Consider the following 19,412-nt stretch of genomic DNA (forward strand, 5'->3'; position numbering starts at 1 on the left):
GCATTGGGCTCAAGCATTTCTAGCTGCCAACCCCATTTCTCACCTGCCATTTGACCGGTTCATAGGGGAATTCTGATTGGTTTTTGACCAGCCACGCAAGCAGGAAGAAGCCACCCAACGATTGCTGAGTCTCAAGCAAAGCAATCGATCACTCAGTGATCATGTTATAGACTTTCAAATTTTGGCGGTGGAAGCAGGTTAGCCTGATCAGGCAGTAAGGGGAATTTTCTACTAGTCCCTTAATGAGGCCATTAAGGACCACCTTTGTTCACAACCTGAAGCTCACTTTTTCGAAGATCATTCTTGGCAGCTCTCCGTTCGGATGTCACTCTCAAGGAACCACAAGCTGACTGTAACCATCTAACTCGTAAGCAACCACCTAACATCACTCTTCGCACCCCAACTTTAAATTCACCTCTTTAATCATTTCTGCAATATTACGGAGGAGCCTATGCAGATCGGACATTCTAAGCTAACTATGGAAGAACGTCAAAAACGGAGAGAGAAAGGTTCTTTCTTCTACTGCAGTAACAATGGTCACCTATTAGCACAATGTGCGTTGCATTTTAACATCAGAACCCCCCAGGCCGCGGGCGGGTGACTCTGTATGGTCTACAGAAATCGTTTTATTTGTTCCTGTCAAAATTTGCTGTCGGAGATTTTTGATTTTCAAGCCCTGATTGATTCTGGTACTGAACAAAGCTTAATTGATCGCCATCTAGTCACGGAACTTTCTCTGCCCACTGAACCTCTGGATTCCCCTATCGAGGCTGCGGGATTAGGAGGTCAGCACCTCGCACGTATAACCCATCGCACAAAACCTATACTCCGTATTACGTCAGTTAACCACAGAGAATGCATGCAATTCTTTATCACGCAATCCTCTCATTATTCTGGGGTTTTCCTGGCTCAAGTTACATTATCCTCAATTTGATTAGGCACACCAACGCATAACTTATTGGAGTACTTTCTGTATGACTAATTGACTCCAGTCTAGCACTTCGGAGAATGTTAACCTTTCTAAGGTTCCCACCTGAAATCCGTTTTCTGCAAGGTTTAACTGGTGCTTTACCACCTCATAGACCCTATGATTGTTCCATAGATCTTCTCAACGGTGCTACCCTACCAAGGGTAGACTATTCATTTTATCCGGTCCTGAGAAAGCAGCTATGGAAAGTTACATCCAGGAGGAACTTTCCTCTGGGCACTTCCGTGGGGGCGGGTTTCTTTTTTATCGAGAAGAAAGACAAGTTCTTACGCCCTTGCATTGACTATCGCCAATTAAATCAAATCACCGTTAAGGACGAATACTCACTCCCACTTATTAGCTCCAATTTCGATTCAGTCCAAGACGCCTGTCTTTTTTCCAAATTAGATCACCTTGTTCGTATTAAAGAAGGAGACGAATGGAAAACAGCCTTCAATACACCCTTAGGCCACTATGAATATCTCGTGATGCCCTTTGGCCAGACCAACGCCCCCGCTGTTTTCCAGAGACTCGTTAACAATGTTCTCAGAGACTTCCACAACCGTTTTGTGTTCGTTTACCTGGATGACATCCTCATTTACTCTCAAAATCCTGTTCAACATGAAAACCACGTCCGCCTTGTCCTGGAGAGGCTTTTAGAAAATCAACTCTACGTCAAATCAGAAAAATGTGAATTTCATGTCTCCACTATCTCTTTCCTGGGTTACATCATTGAGGCGGGTCGCATTTGACCTGATCCAGCTAAGACAGAAGCTGTCATCAAATGGGAGCCTCCTGACATTCATAAGAAACTGCAACAGTTTTTGGGATTCGCCAACTTTTACCGTCGCTTCATCAGAAATTACAGCAGTTCGCCTTTAACCCAACTCACATCCATCGTCAAAACATTTAAATGGAACCCTGATGCCCAAGTGGCTTTTGAAAATCTTAAAGAACTCTTAGTCACAGCCCGCATTCTCATTCAGCCGGACCCTAATAAACAATTCATCATGGAAGTCGACGCCTCCGACACTGGAGTAGGAGCAGTCCTCTCGCAGAGGGAGGAATCTTCAGGCAAGCTCAAACCTTGTGCTTTTCTTCCCCCGTCAACTATCCCCAGCAGAACAAAATTACGATGTGGGAAATCGAGAACTGCTGGCGATTAAGCTCGCCTTGGAGGAGTGGTGCCATTGGCTGGAGGGGCCGCTGCAACCGTTCATCATTTGGACATCCCATAAGAATTTGCCCACCTACGCATGGCTAAGAGACTCAACTCCCGTCAAGCATGTCTGTGTCTCTTCTTTGACCGGTTCGACTTCACTATCACCTACAGACCAGGCAGTCGCAACATCAAACCGGACGCTCTTTCCCACAAATACAATCCCTCTGAGACCCATTCCAACACCACCATCATACCATCCACCTGCATAATAGGTAACCTCACCTGGGACATTGAAACCAGGGTCCTTCAGGCACAAGGTGAGGAACCTAATCATGCACCATGTCCCAACCGGAACTCTGTACCATCATCTCTTAGATCAGCTGTTCCTACCTGGGGGCATACATCCCCCATTTTTAATTCCATGGCGGAGTCCACAGAACCGTTGGCCTTCTCCGTAGACGTTTTTTCTGGCCGTCTATGGAAAAAGACGTGCGGGAGTATATTGCTGCTTGTACTACCTGTGCACGTTCTAAGTCATCCAACTCTCCCCCCTCAGGACTCCTCCATCCTCTATCCACTCCCAGTCATCCATGGTCCCACATTGCAGTGGATTTCGTCACTGGACTGCCTCCCTCCCAAGGCAACTCTGTTATATTCACAGTTATTAATAGATTCTCCAAGTCAGCTTACTTCATTCCCCTTCCCCAGCTGCCCACAGCCACAGAAACGGCCAACAGTCACGTGTTTCATCACCATGGAACTGATACGGTGTCTGACCACGTTCCACAATTCATCTCCCAGGTGTGGAAGGCGTTCTGCTCTGCCTTGGGAGAAACTGTCAGTATCACTTCAGGTTACCATCCCCAGTCCAATGTTCAAGCGGAGAGCTGGAAGCGGCACTCTGTTGCCTGGCAGCTCAAGACACTTCTGACTGGTCGAATCACCTGGTGTGAATTGAGTATGCCCACAATAATCACCCATTTTCGGCCACAGGGGTGTCTCCGTTTGTGGCCTCCCTTGGATACTCACCACCCCTGTTTCCATCACAGGAACTCAATTTGGCAGTGCTCTTGGTCCAACACCATCTGCAAAGATGCCAGCGCATCTGGCGTCAGACCAGGGCTGCTCTCCTGCGCACCAAGGAGAGCAACTACCGTATCGCCAATCGCCACAGAGTGGATGGATGAATGGATGTATGGATAGATGATTGGATGGATGGATGGATGGATGGATAGATGATTGGATGGATGGATGGATGGATGGATGGATGGATGGATAGATGATTGGATGGATGGTTTATTCCACGCAGCTTTACAGAACACGCTGAAGTTCAGTAGCAGAGGTTTTGGATGGACAGGAAGACAAACCCTCTGGGAGAGTCACTGATTTCCTTAAAGACTGATGAGCAGGCAGGAAGTCGCGGTGATGTCGGCAGGAAGGTGTTGGAAATGTGCCTTTTCTGTTTTTAGATGTTGGTTTCTGAAGAACGCAGCAAAGCATGTTTGACGTTTTCTGCAGTAAATGAAAAGTTCTGCCACACAAACACAGTCCTGTTCACACCTATTAGAACCGAAATAAGGAAGATATCTCTTCTTATCCTTCAGTAGAACCTCATCATGGCCAGAGAATGGACTTCCTGAACTGATGTTACAGATGTTTGGGGGACTTTGGGTCTGTTTCCTGTTATTTTTTGTGTCATGATTAAGCACGACGACAGCCGGCTCCGCAGTCACAGAAACATCTTCACGGTTCAGGTGGACTGACATTTTTCTCACCCAGCCCATTACAGGGAGCTCTGTCAGCATTAAGGAGTTCGATTAGGTTTGTTCTTGTCATTTCGTGAGCTGTTCTGTCATTCTCAGAGGTGTAGCATCAAGCAAATTATGTGCGCCCTACCCTTTGTGAAAGCATAAAGCTGCTCTGCCAGGGCTCCCCAGGTTGGTGGAGAAATATTAGAGCATGATCATCAGTTAATTCCCCTGCTCCAGGTTTCAGCAAACGTGAAATGGAATCTGCATTTGCATGTCTGCAGGCTCTGCCCCAGAAAGCCAGCGATTTGTTTCAATGACAGGGTGCATTACTGAGGGAGTGCACTGATGTGGTCCCATATATTGTCTAGAACCCCACCCCCCCGTGATGTCTGAGGGTTCACATTCATCAAGGCGGCTTTTGTTTTTCAGGAAGTAGATGTTTTGCTGACTGTCCAAGGATCCTGTTTGCTGACTGCTTTTGCTGACTAAAGCTATGTTCACACTGGGCAAAGAAACGTACGTTCAAACGACCACTTCCAAGGAAAAGTTGACATCAATGAACGTATATGTGCATTTTGGGCAGTTTTAAGACCGTTTTTCGGGGTCTACGTACAAAACGTCCATCCATTGAACGCACGCGGAAGTTTGAACCAGTTGAACTTTGACCAAGCACGGACTCAGATGTGGTAGTGACGTATGGATGGCGTCCCTCTAATGCACGGAAGTACCGACCGTTTGAAGATTGATCATGAAGGAGAAATGAGTAACTGTGGTTTGTGTCCGGCAAGAATTCTATGACAGTCTTTCATTCATCGGAACAGAGCTGTGCCAGAAAAAGCCTGAGGATTCACTGACACCGCGCAGACATTTCAAATCAAAAGTCTTCCAGCTGTGAAAACACGCGCTGGTATCAGGTAGAAACGATCCGGTGTGAACAACAACCCCTACACACGCAGTCAAGATCGCCCGCTTGGCATTACATTTCCTGTCTCCCGCGTTCTTTCCTATTTTGACACCTTTGTCCTGCAGGGTCCATCGATCCCCTACACACCAAAAGAACCACAAACAAGCTTTCAGGTTGGCTAAATGCGGGATTTCCCAGCAGAACCAGAACCTGAGTTACTGCTTTTGCTTTTGTAAAATTAGGAAATGAAATTTAAAAAATGAGATTAAAGAAATACCAGCACTGCTGTTTATATGTATTATTATTTTATCTGCTCACGGTTTTATTCATTAATATTTACCTGCCCCTCTGTTTTCTTTCCTGCGCTGCTGGTGTCGCTTGATCATACAACAAACATGCAGATGATTCATGGCTTCTTGCTCTGCAGAGACAGTTTATGTTAATGTGCTGCTCTTTCTCCCATATATTATTAACAAAGAACGCGGGCTGTAATGAGCACTAATGGAAGACTGGAGACTGGCAGATGACTGGCAGAAAACATGGCAGCATGTGACAGACATCTGCTAGGAGATGGGAGAGCAGCTCAGGATGAAGAAGCTGCAGGCGTGAAGCAGAACCTGAAGCTTCCACACTGTTCATCAGACCAGCTCCAGCTGTCACGGTTCACGGAGCGGCAGCTCAGCGCGGTGTCCTCTGTGTGTGTGTGTGTGTGTGTGTGTGTGCGCGACTGCATCAAGTTTTTGTCAGAGACGGTGAAGTTTATCTATTGATGTTGTTGTTTGCTAAATCATCAATTGAAATGATCAATAGCTAAAGGCTTTCAGCGTGTTGTTATGCTCACTTATGAAGCCAAACATGATATTTCTTCTGGAAATAAAACAATTATTGAACTTTTTGCTTGAACGTCAGTCACTAAAGGTTAGTTGACTTTGCTGGGACATGTAGTTCTGTTTTTTCAGTTGAACTCCAGAATCTTCATCGGTGTGCATAGTCATCCTCGGAATAACTTCAGTCAACAGCTGGACCTCCTTTTCTGCATCCTTTTTACAGTTTTGCCAAAATCTTTTGCCTTTTAACATACAGACGGATGTCGTTAGAGAAGCTATTTTTCAGCTGAGGCTCTTGTGGATTTGGCAGTTTTCTGGCTTCATACTATGAACCCTTAAGGCCCAACGTTAAGGATCATTTGGACACGGCTGAAATTCCAGGTTAAAGGTCAAGCAGAAAGTAAAAATGTGCGATTCTGTCAGATAAAACATATGTAAAGATTGTTTCAAAGCAATTTGTCCTGTTGGGTATCAGAGAAGAGTGTATTAGCACTCATGGATTAGCTGTCTGGTTCCAGGACCTGCTGCAGCCCTGAAGACGTGAAGCTCTGACCCGTTACCGCCCAGCAGCGATCACGTCTTCATTAACAAGCAGACGTCTGATCAATAAGTGAGGGAGGGAGCACAGAGACGTGACAGGTGGTGCCCCCCCCCAAGCTTGAGGTCTTTGTTTTCTGTTGATGGGGAATAACCTTAGAAATCCTCGGAACGGCCATCATCAAGAAGCAAAAAGACTTTGTTCTTTAATTACGTCTTCATGTTTGACACGGCAACAAAAATGGAAGAAACCGTTGAACTTGATAAGTTGAGTCATGCAAGACACGTGTCTGCCCGTGTAAACCTTTAGTCATAAATAATTCCTAGAGAAACTGAAAGCTGCTCTTTTATGATGTCATAAGTAGAAATTCTGAAGTTTTACAGTTTTTTTTACAAGACTTTGAAACACTGAGTCTGAAGTTCTAATCTTTAGGAGATTTATTGGATTTTGGGCTCATTGAAACCAAATCTATTTAAAGTTACAGCATGTGTTTTTATCAGAAACACGACAAAAGCATCAAACACTGAGGATTACAGGTGACAGAGCTCCTGACCGTCTGTGTTGTTGAATGAAATCGTGGGATTCAGCAGGGTCCTTCTAAAGTCACGACTTGCTGGCTGTGACTACATTTTTCTGTTTTCGGGCTTTGCTTCTTGCTGCTGGGACTCCTGAAGGAAACCGCTGCACCACAGCTCCTGCACATATTGAAACCCTTCTAGGTTTGAATCCCTGGAATGAAGACGGACTGCATATTTAGAGTTGACTGTGGTCTTTCCATGCAGAAGCATCGATTGGTGTCTGCCTGTTTAGAGGAACAGATCAGAGCTGTTTAGGAGAAGCTCTTGATTAAAGGATGATTGGTGCGTCTGGTGGAACGTTGAAGGAACGTTCTGGATGTCTGGAGTCTCTCAGGCTCAAACTTTGGTCATAATCTCAGAGCAAAACCTGCTCATTTACTCGGATGAAACGGACTCGCCTGTTGAAATCTCATTCAGACCCAGAACACTTTCAAGACAACTATATGATGTCTCTGGGGGGTTGTCTCATTAACCCCACCCCAAAGGTTGGGTGGTGCTTCCAGATGTGCTGCCATATTATTGAGGCCACACATGGTTTTGATCACGACAGCACAAATATAATTCAAATGCAGAGTGTTTGGAAGCTTTGCTTGCCTGAAGGCCGTGTCTCTCTGTTGCTACAAACAATTTGCGCACATTGCATGGAGAAAGCTGGTCAGACGTGAATACACGAGGAAAAAGCTGTGATTCTTGACCTAAAGTTTTCACAGATGTATCACAAATGAACCACGTTAACCCACAAAAAAAGGACGAATAAACCACGCAAAGAACACCTAAACCGCACTTCATTGAATTTTTTTGTTTTGACATTCAGAGCAGAAATCACATGACTTCAGAACCATGGTCAGCTCCCGCCGCGGCTCCTCCTGATGCTTTATTTTAAAGAAACAGTCGGATTCGCCTGATCTGGGGGTGGGGGTGACACCCCCCCCCCCCCCCCCCCCTCGAGAGGGGGGAGCTCCGGCGGTTGCTGCAGGATCTGCGAGAAGGGGCCGGCACGTGTGTTGCATCCGCGCCTACCGTATACCAACTGCCTTCCACGTAACGCCGACCTGCGTGACGCCTTCGCATGAACGGCGTAAGTCTCAGCCCCCAAAATTTAGAGCAACTCAAAACCGAATCCACAAAAAGACAGAAATTCCATCCATGGAAAATGTTCAGACTGAATGTAGCGACAGTGTCACACGGCCTCAAACTTTAACTTAACAAATGAGAAACTTTGGTTAAACCCTGAATGAATAAGACCAAAATAATACTATCTGGTCATGATGGACCCCCCCCCCCCCCCCCCCCCCCCGACGGGGGCTGCAGTTTGTGTTGAACTTTTCAGTAAATAGGGAAGAAAACCAAAAGGGAAATGTGTTGGAGACTGTAAATCCAAACACAGGTGCGATGTGTATCTTTTTGTCTTTGAAAGGATTTCTTTGACAGCCAAACCTGCATGTCAACATGTCCAAAGCCTGTTTAGCAGCTGCATGCATGAGGGAAACCTGAAACAGCAATGCCTTTATCTAAGAACACGGCCTTTCCAGCTCCTCAGAGTTCCTGCAGCACTTTAGTGGGCACATCTACCGATAACCTGCAGAGGCTCGGTCCTGCGCGTGAGACCTTACCAGGCAGGCTGGGTGTTTTCAGACAGGATGGCCCGGCTGTGATGAGCCTTTCACATTTGCTTGTGGCCAGAAGGCTGCTGAGCTTGGCGGGAACCCTAATCAGTCTCTGCCCACCTGCCTCCATCACGCTCCTTCAAGTGAGTTACTGATCCACCTCTGGACAGAAATTGTATGTTTATTTTCTTTTCTCTCTTATTGCAAACTTTTCCTGGAAAATTGAATTTGACGCCCAGGGGCAAGACGGAAAATTGGGCAAAATAGCTTATTTTCCCAACATGCAACCTTTTGCTCCTCTCTCTAATGAATGGCAAAATAAGATAAATAAGATAACTGTGGGAGATGCTCCCCTCTGCCGGCTGGCAAGCCTTTCAATTTAGAACTCATCAATTTATATTTACAGTGTAAGCGTGAATATTGGAGGTCTGTGTATAACCGCAGAAGACACACATTTCATATGGAGCTGAAATGGAAATGAAGCCCAGGAAAACGATGAAAAAGCTGGACTGTGATCAGGAGATGTGCAGGGTGACGGCTCAGGGGAGACCATGGGCCGCTTTTTAAAGAAGAAAAAAATGTTTCTCATAATGATGCAACAACAGGAAATAAAAGTCATCAAATCAGAAATGCTCTCAGCATTAAACAGGCTGAGATCAGCGTCCTACTAGTTAGCAAAGACAGTAATGGCACTAGTCATTGACTGTATAAGAGAACTGGACTGAGTGGCCCCTCCCTCCTGGCGTTCCAAACAGGAAGTACCGGTCAAATCCCAGAGACGTCAATGGAAAAATAAACAGCTGTTCCTCAGCCATTCTATTGGTCAGAAAAACCATTCTGGATCTAATACCTTTTTTTTAATCTTCGTTTTTTTTCACAATATAATTTCTGTAGTTCAAGTTATTCAAGTTATAAACAGACCAATCAAGTTTGGCCTCAATTCCAAAAGGGGTTTATTCAGACATACCTTTGGTTTGTCTGAAGATTAATAACCCCTCTTGTTAAAGTAAAATATGTCCAACACAAGAGGCCCTCAGCTCTCATCTGACTGCCCAGCTGTTGGACAGGACAAGTTAAAAAAAAAAAAAATAAAAAAATAAATAAATAAATAAACAGACCAATCAAATGCCCCAATAAAAGTAGGCGGAGCCTGCTGGCCCCCACGTCCAACATTCAAAACAGATTTTGTGTGACAAGATTTCAAGAGATAGGGGTGTGGCTTTCCAAGAAACTCACTCATGATTGGCGAGAGTGGTTGCCATGGAAACCAAGAGCAACTCTGACCAATCACTGCTCACTGACATCATCTGGCTCCAACATGGCGGCGTCCGTATCATGATAAAATGGCGACTGAATTGACTTTATTTGGTCGGAGCAGGAAGTAAACCGTTTTCTGTGGATGACATCACATCCACTCAGTCCAATTCTCTGATACAGTCGATGGTTCTAGTTTAGGAATACTTAACTAGAAACTGTTCCTGTTTACCACTGGCCAATCAGAAGAGTCTTTACCAACCTGGCAAACCTTCATTTTACAGCTGAGCTGCTTTCTTAGTTTAATTCAATTCAGTTGAAATATCTGCATAGTTGTCCAAGTAAATGACATGATGAGACGCTGCTGCAGAACTTTGAGGCGTGCTAACAGGAAATGTGCATCATCTCACTTCAAAGCAGGAATCCAGGTAATAAATAAATTTGAATCCTGTTATATTCAGAGGCAGCAGCGTCTGTCCTTGTCAGGTCAGCCTTGAAATGAATCATTGCAGACTTCAGCTCAAAGCAGGCTGCCCTCTAATGCTGGAGCCATGCTTTTCCGTCTGAGAGACCGTTTCAGGTCTGCACTGGTTGGTTCTTCACTGCTGCTGAGATTTGAACGGTCCGCAGCACAGACCTCCACCCGAATGCAGGAGGCTTCTTCTGGGAGCGTTTGGGTAAACCTTCACTGAGTCATGATGGATGTTTGAAACAGTTTTTAGAAACAGTCATCATTAATTGCCTGCAAAAACTCTTGAATTTGTGTACTTTGTTCTCCACTCAAAGGTGGTGGGGGGGGGGCACAAACCGTTTATCTGAACAAAAGTGACTTTTTTATCAGTAAAGTTTCAGTTTCTCAATGATCTTGTTGGAAATGAATGAAAAAGGGTGTGAAAAGTGCATTTATGATGCTCATGCCCTTCAGGTGGACATGCTGGAGCACAATCAGCACAGGCTCCTCCCCTTCAGCCAGGAGGAGGCCCACCTGTGGGCTGTCACGCCATCATGATGGACGCCGCAGGTTTCACGCTGACGTGTTCATCTCCTGGAACAACCTTCAGCATCAGAACAGTGTGGTTTTTCTTTTCGATGAGAAAAACGATTCAACCAGAAGTAACCCCCCCCCTTATAAGTTGGGTTTCCGGAAGTCTTTTTGCATCTAAACTAGGAAGCTGAAATCTGAACAAAGTCTTTTTGTGAACTGTCTGTCATCTGGTTGCTAATCAAACACAAGAAAGAGGAATAGAACCGACAACCTGTTCAGGTGTCGGTTGTTTGACAGCTGGATAAAAAGAAGAGGCAGGATCAGAAATGCATTTATCTGCATGGTTGAAGCGTTTCAGAATCAGAATCAGAATCAGAAATACTTTATTGATCCCACACGTGGGAAATTTGTTCGCTGTTTTCATCCAGAGGGAATTTTTGACTGTACATATAAGGAAACAGAACTACAAGCAGGAACAACAATCATTCATTTCCCAGCATTCAAACAGCAGTTACCTCACCTGCCCTGAACCTTGACGTCGGAGATGGCGTAGAAGTATCTGGACAGGTTGTTCTCGTCCACCATGGTGGCCCCGGTGGCCGGTTTCAGCAGCTTTATCCTGAGATCGGTGATGGTGAAGAAGTCTCTCAGCTTCTTGGTGGTATCCAGCTGGCCGTACAGCGAGGCCATGTTATGAAGCCGCGGTCCAGCGAACAGAGCAAAGCGGTCTTTGATTTCGAAGCGAACCGTCTTGTCGTTCTTCCACACGTACCCGCGGGAGTAGTCCTCAGTGCAAATGATGTCCAGCAGGGTGAGCTGCGTCAGCTCGCTCGCCGTCTTGGGCTCCATTGTGAAAGCATCCAGACAGTCTGTGGCGTAAAACTGGTACGGGGTCCAGGTCCGACCAAAGTCCAGGGACTTCTCCAGCACCATCTGCTCCGGCCGGCCCGACTCGAAGGTGAGAACGATGTCGTCGGTCAGCTCGATGCTCTTGTTCCACGACAGCGTGATGTTGACCTGCAGAGGCTTGGGGTATTTTTTCCACGAGGACGACTGCCAGAACGTGGTGGGGTTCCGACCTTCAAAGTCAAACATCAGCTTGGGAGGATGAGCCAGCTCCTCTGTGGCGGCGTCACACTCGTTGTTGCACATGTACGGGTTCTCCTGGAAACATCAACGCCAAGAGTCACAACCAGGTACATGTCAATCACCCCATGTTTGGAGGGAAAAAAGGCTTTTAAACGACAGCATGGTTTTGCTTTAATACATCAGACGATGGACCATCAGAATGTAGACAGAAGAGATGCTGACATCATATTTCACATTAAACACAAACTCTTTAAATTGTTTAAAGGTGTAGAGTCTACATGTCAGCATTGTAATCCTTGTGCTATCCTAGGCACTTTAATGTTGGGTCATCTAGACCCACTAGACAGTGCTCTGAACCTTTTTTCTTCAATGATTTGTGATCTTCACTGGTGTCCATGGATTACATGAAATCTTTCCACCTTTATCCACCTTTGTCATGGCAGGGAGAACACCTCAATGGAAGGGGGGGTCATCTAGGATAGCACAAGGGTTAAATGATGCAAACAGGTCAGCAGATTCATGAGGAGACTGGGACATAAAGTTAAGTTTGAAAAGGCTAAACCTTTTTCTGTGTCTGTACAACAGAACAGCAGACCGACTCAAGGACTGTTGCTTTACAAAAGGAGAGAAAACCGTCTGAGGTTGTTGAAAAGAAGCCGTGGATGATCAACACATTAGTTTAGCGTCAAACTACCAGAGAAAAAACAGCTCAGCTGCATTTTCTTCTTGGTGTCTTGTTGGTCCAGAAACATGAAATGTGTTCTGGTTCACTTTGGTTCTGGGTCTGTTCGGTTGACCTTTTAGTGACACAATACTGAGAAAAGCATCATTTCTGACTACCTGCCACCCAAATTGCTGGTGTAATTGATATTCCTTGGAGGTGTTCAGAAGAAATGGGAGCAGAATCCCAAAGAGCGTTTCTTCTGAAACTCGCAGAGCGCCATGCATTTTTCATGGGCCGGTGTTTGCTCTGCCAGAGCCTGGACACCGCCGCCGCTGCTGCGAGTTTGTGGGGAGAAGAGAGGCTGGCTTGATGTTTTTGTGTTTGCTTGTGTGTTAGCAGCAGAGCTAAAACGTTGGCAGGAAAACAGCCTTTCCTGATTGCCATTCCCCCCACCTCTGCTCCGGGAACAATGAGGTTAAGTGTTGATGAAATTCAGATCATCTGGAACGGCGTTCAATAATCAGCAATCATCCAACACTCCAAAGGTGGGAACAGAGCTCTCTGCCATATTAGTCACTCATCTCTCAGATATTGCAGTGCGTTCAACCCCGACTGGCACTTTGCTGAGGAAAGACCACTGGCAGGAATGCTGATAAGAACACCGTTATATTTTATTCAGAAGACAACCAGGCACTCTTTCTTTCTGCTTTTTGTCTCGGAGTCAGTTCCTGAAATCCTCCTGCCCGAAGGAAAATAAAAATAGATTTGATTTTTTTATCTTCTATTCTACGTTCATGGATCTGCATCTCCAAAGTCCACCTCATCTCTATGGGACTCACATTCATTATCAGACAAAAAGCTGATAGAGGAACTGTGAGGATGTGTGTGTGTCTGTGCGGGGGGGGGAGGGGTTCAGAGTACTTAGACGGGGGAACAGGATCCAATTAGAGGCCCCGTTGAGGGGGGGGGTCCATTGTGTTTTTCATTGTAAAGTTGTATGTGTTGGGTCTCCTCATTCCCTCATGCACCCCCCCCCCCCCCGTCACACTTGAAAGGTCAGGAGGAGCAGAACCAGGCTGAGAGGTCAGGCAGGGGGTGGGGGGTGTTTGGGGGGTGGGGGGAGGGGTCCGAGACTTCTGTCACGAGAACAACCAGCTTCAGTCGGATGATCGGTAGCAACAGCTTGAAGTTCCTGTTCCGACTGTGTGGAGGGAGGGGGGCTAGTACAAATACAGAACAGACAGACACACACAGACTCACACACACACACATAGACTCACACAGACACACACAGACACACATAGACTCACACAGACACACACAGACTCACAGACACACACAGACACACACATAGACTCACACAGACACACACAGACTCACACAGACACACACAGACTCACACTCACTGGTACACTCACATGAACACGCACAGGTATGCACTCACAGGTACACTCTCAGGTACACACACAGGTAGACACTCACTGTTACACACACAGGTATACACTCACAGGTTCACACACAGGTAGACACTCACTGGTACACAAATAGGTATACACTCACAAGTACACACACAGGTACACACTCACTGGTACACTCACAGGTACACACACAGGTATGTACTCACAGGTACACTCTCAGGTACACACACAGGTAGACACTCACTGTTACACACACAGGTATACACTCACAGGTTCACACACAGGTAGACACTCACTGGTACACACACAGGTATACACTCACAGGTTCACACAAAGGTAGACACTCACTGGTACACACACAGGTATACACTCACAGGTTCACACACAGGTAGACACTCACTGGTACACACAGAGATACTCTTACTCGTCACATATTAGCACATAAAGTGAGCAGCAGGTATTTGTAGCTTTATTCACTCAAACCTTAACCCTTTAACACCAGAGAGTTCACCGGCGACGCCTAAATGACACGCTCTTTAACCTACCGTGAATCTTTTATCCTTAAGGCTATCACAGAGAACAGCTGATTCTGATGCTCTGAGAAGCAGCTTTCCACATGGATGTGCCACACGGCGCTGTTCTCCACGTCAGAAACAGTGGATTGATGTTGACGGCTAAACATTTCATCGCTGTTGCATACTGGATGCTTTTCTCCATTTCAGAATCCGCTGGAATTACATTAATTGCATGAACTTTAAAAGAGTTACGGTAATTCCAAGAACGGCAACATCCTAGCTAGAGTTTTGGTGTTAAAGGGTTAACTGGTACACCGAAACAACACAGATAAAGACGTGGAGATGAAAGCAAAAAAACCTTAAAGCTCATCTAAATATTAGAGAACAGTTTTTTAATATGACTTTGATCTTTGGCTGACTGATCCTTCCAATAAAACCCACATTTGCAACTCAAAGACCAGAAGAGCCAAAGTTTAAGCTCCGACTGGGTGCAAAGTTTTGGTCTTCCCCTGGGGGGGGGCTGCTTTGTGGATTGTGGTTGTACCTGCGATCGCCCTGGTCCTCTCTGATTGTGGAGGCTGGGAGACACTGGGAACACAATGATGTGATGTCATCATCAGCGTGGGAAGGGGTCCGTCCCTTTGGGAGTGGGGCTTCCTCTGTGCATAAGGAGGAGTTTGATCTCCTACCCTCTCTAATGCCAAACATGTGGATGTGCTGAGCTTTTAAATCCCCCCTGAATGATTTGGATGACATCATTTCTGTCAGCACAGGCCTACCTGGGGAAACCATCATTAATTTACCTGCAGATGTCCACTGCATATTCTACAGTTTGCTTTATGTCAGTACATCAATTTTCATAAATGACCACACAGCCTTGAAATGACATCTTAACACTCTGGTGATGATCTGGAGAGCAGAGGGAGCTGATTGCTTCACGTTCAGGAGAATGACATTTGGATTTGCAGCTCAGGTGTCTGCCCCCGTCTTCTGCCGGCTGACTATGGAGCTGTGTGACTCCCTCATATTGGATTGACCTTATGGCTGCACAGATCAGGACATCATTAGGTGCGACCAGCCGCAGACTCAACACTCGGGCCTCCTGCACTGCGCCCGTGCGCCGCCGGATCATGTGGCATCAACAGAAAGCAGCTGGTTCTGTTCTGCAGAGGAGATGCCAGCAACACCCAGAAGCCTCAGGCTGTCAGGAGCGGCGGACGCTTGCATGTCAATGAGGGTGAAAGTGGAAATCTCAGCGTGGATTAGGAGGATGTCATGTGACCAGCAACATACAAGAAAAAGAGAAAACGACATTGTCAGAATTATTGGATGTAACACTTGGTAAAAGTCAGGACCTTGTCAGACGTTAAAGGAAACTTGTCGGCCCTGTCCTGGGGGGGGGCTTTCTGGGGGGGGGGGGGGGGGGGGGGGGGGGCACTATTGGTATGGGACCTTGGGGGTTGACGGGTCTGGGTCTCCGCTGAGGCAATCGACGGTTGCCCCGGCCGGTTGGCCGCCTCCGATGTCTGAGTGTGTCTGAGTGAGTCTGCGTGAACCTGTGAGTGTATACCTTTGAGTGTATCTGTGTGTGTACCTGTGAGTGTATACCTGTGTGTGTACCAGTGAGTGTATACCTGTTTGTGTACCTGTTAGTGTGCCTGTGTGTGTACTAGTGACCTGTGCGTGTACCAGTAAGTGTGTTTCTGTATGTCTACCAGTGAGTGTGTATCTGTGAGTGTACCTGAGTGTGTACTACTGAGTATATACCTTTGAGTGTACCTGAGTGTGTACCAGTGAGTGTGTACCTGTGAGTGCACCAGCTAGTGTGTGCCTGTGAGTGTACCAATGAGTGAGTATCTAAATGTGTACCTGTGAGTGTATACCTGTGTGTGTGTACTAGTGACCTGTGCGTGTACCAGTAAGTGTGTTTCTGTATGTCTACCAGTGAGTGTGTACCTGTGAGTGTACCTGTATGTGTACCAGTGAGTGTGTTTCTGTATGTCTACCAGTGAGTGTGTACCTGTGAGTGTACCTGTATGTGTACCAGTGAGTGTGTATCTGTGTGTTTACCAGTGAGTGTGTATGTGTGAGTGTATCTGTGTGTGTAGTAGTGAGTATGTACCTTTGAGTGTACCAGTGAGTGTGTACCTCCCACCTCTGATGTCCGTCATGCATGAGCTAAACCACAGCAGCAGAAATTTTACAACCCAGGTGTATTTTAGGATTCAGGTAAACAAAGAACCACACTTCAGGCTGAAGACCCCCCCCACACACACACACACACACAATCACACACCGAGTCTTTGTGGACACCAGCTCGGACATTTCAGCTGTTAATTTTCTGATTTAGTAAGTGAGGCGAGAAGGATACAGAAACCTCAGATCATAACCTTCTTAGCAGAAGGAAGTAGACGAGTGACGTGAAGGAAGCGTCTGGGAGGATCTAAGAGGCTTCCAAGACGCTGTGGACAGTGGAGATGAGCTGACTGGCTGGTGGAGTCAGAGCTTTAGCACAAGCTCAACCGAGCTTTGATGGCTAACAGCCAGGACCAGAGCAGGTTCATAGCAGAACAGGGCTTTACATTGTGCTGACCTTCACAGTAGTGAAGGACACGTGATCTGAGCGCGCTCCTTTCATCCACATCTGCAGCCCCATGAAGGAAGATGAACATCACAGCAAATGTGAAGCCATATGTACTTGCTGCATGACAGCAGAGCGCTAGCCGTACTCCAGGACGGGTTCTCCAGCTGTTTGTTAGGATTTACCCCAAGACATTATTGGGAAATGGAATTTACAGGAGCAATGTTGGTCCTTTCAATAGATAACTGGGTTGGATTTCTGATCATTTCTGTTTGTGTTTCCAAACGGCACCACGCCTTCTCCTGTGGTTGTTCTGTTTGTTAGCAGCTTCTGGTTCTTATGGGTCAAAGCTCGGCGCTGCGGATCCTGCAGAGCAGGTGGCAGCGGCTGACTCATTCTACGAGATCATAGTGGAGAAATCTGTCTGGAGACAGAAGGAAGAGAGGCTTTCATGTCTAAACTCTGATATTTAAACAGCATCAGCAGTTTTACATGTTTGCAGTAATAAGAATGATAATAATAATAATAATGATTATGATAATGATAACAATAATAATGATTATGATAATAATAATAATAATAATAATGATAATAATTATTATGATAATAATGATGATAATGATAATAATGATAAAAATAATGATAATAATAACAATGATTATGAAAATGATGATAATAATAATGATAATAATGATAATGATAATGATGATGATGATAATAATAATACTGATAATGAAATTAAAACTGTGAACTCCAGTCACAGACACCTGATCACTCCTAACCCTGAGGTGAACAGCTCCAGCCAGGGAGGGGAAAGGGTCAGGTGACATAAGGTGAAGCCACAGACTGAATTCCTTTATTGTTCATCAATACGTCATGCTTCAGCTTGTCCTTCATCTTTCCAATCTGCATACTTATTGGGGGCGTTTATTAATTTGAAATGCCAAAGTGAGGAATAAAGCTCTGCTGAAATGTCAGCCGTCCACGTAGCGCCATCCAATCATACCAGCACCAAATGAAGAAACCAGCGTTTGTCCCCTCTGCCCCTTCCTCTGCTTCTCCAGCAGCGCCTCCATCTGCATTCCTCACGGATCAATACAATCTGATAGCATGAGGGGAGGGGGTCACCTATCATCTCACTACTGTGTCTGTCATTCATGCTGTTTTTAGCTTAGCCTCAGAGAAGAAACTGTGTTTAAATCTCCTGTTGGACCTTCTGTGTTCCATCAAATCCAGAGTGAAGTGGACTTTCTTCATGCAACAGAGCTGTAACAGCTGTAACTGTCATGATTCTTCAGGCTAAGCGAACCCAGATGCTGGAACCCAGAGTAAAGACAGGTCAGTGGCAGGTGAGTAATCGTTTATTGATTCTCCGTGTGAGGCTGAGGTTTGGTCCCGGCGAGGTCCGAATGTGAAAATGGCTTGTGTTGTGGCGTGGCTGGAGGTGTTAACGCGGTCAGCGTACGGCGAGGAGTCTTCCGGTTCACTGGAACGGCTTAACTGATGACCCAGACTGGTGTCACTCGTAACGTGGCTTCCTGAGGCAGGAGAATAGGAATTAGGTTGGGTACGTGAGCAAAACAAGATAGAGCATAGCAAGACCAGGCGAGTCACCGTAAGGGTTAACGATCTGGCGTCGGCTTGAGGCGCTGGAGCTCCTTAAGAGCAGAAGTGATGATGAGGAGAGTGACAGCAGCTGGTGGCAATCAGGAGAAGAGTGAAACAGTGCTGGAGGGGGAGGAGTCTGCCAGAGGCACCATGACAGTACCCCCCCCTCAACGACCGCCTCCAGGCGGGCCAGGGCGCCGATCCGGGTGGGCACGATAGAAATCCCTGATGAGGGAAGGGTCCAGGATAAGGGAGCGAGAGATCCAGGAACGTTCCTCCGGACCGTAACCCTCCCAATCCACCAGGAATTGGTGGCCACGACCCCGGCGACGGACGTCCAGGATGCGGCTGACGGTGTAGGCAGGAGCATTGTCAACGAGCCGGGCGGGTGGAGGGGATGCGGAAGGGGGGCAAAGCGCGCTGTCCTGAACAGGTTTGACCTGGGAAATATGGAAGGACGGGTGGATCTTGAGAGCAGCGGGCAGCCGGAGGCGGACACAGGAGGGATTGATGACCTTCTCAATAGTGTAAGGACCGATGTAACGGGGAGCAAGCTTACGTGACGTGGCGTGGATGGGTATGTTACGTGAGGACAACCAAACCCGTTGACCAGGCAGGTATGTGGGCCCCACCACCCTGTGGCGGTTAGCAGAACGGCAGTTGCTCTCCTTGGTGCGGAGGAGAGCAGCCCTGGTTTGGTGCCAGATGTCTTGGCACCGCCGAAGATGGTCCTGAACCGAGGGCACTGCCAAGTCCAGCTCCTGCGAGGGAAACAGTGGTGGTGGGTACCCGAGGGCGGCCTCAAACGGGGACAATCCTGTGGCAGAGGACGGGTGAGAGTTATGTGCGTATTCGGCCCATACCAGATATTTCGACCAGTCCATGGAATTCTGAGCGGCCAGACAGCGAAGGGAGGTTTCCAGCTCCTGATTAGCTCTCTCAGCCTGCCCATTTGATTGGGGAT

The 19,412-nt window shown here is 46.7% G+C and overlaps 1 protein-coding gene across 4 annotated transcripts in view; it reads right to left on the minus strand.

The window, feature by feature from the left end:
* The window catches only part of ntng1b (netrin g1b), a 54,389-nt gene that overhangs the window by 18,796 nt on the left and 16,181 nt on the right, over positions 1–19,412 (minus strand). For 3 of the 4 annotated variants that reach the window (XM_023965377.2, XM_020700187.3, XM_020700186.3), the window contains exon 3: positions 11,094–11,737. In XM_023965377.2, coding sequence (XP_023821145.1) covers positions 11,094–11,737 — 644 coding nt within the window. Of the gene's footprint in view, positions 1–11,093; positions 11,738–14,803; positions 15,634–19,412 lie in introns of those variants that run through there. The other variant, XM_078935427.1, reaches the window with a different exon arrangement.

This window comes from Oryzias latipes, chromosome 17 (genome assembly GCF_053564925.1).
Source record: "Oryzias latipes strain Hd-rR chromosome 17, Olatipes_Hd-rR_3.1".
NCBI classification, from domain to species: Eukaryota; Metazoa; Chordata; class Actinopteri; order Beloniformes; family Adrianichthyidae; genus Oryzias; species Oryzias latipes.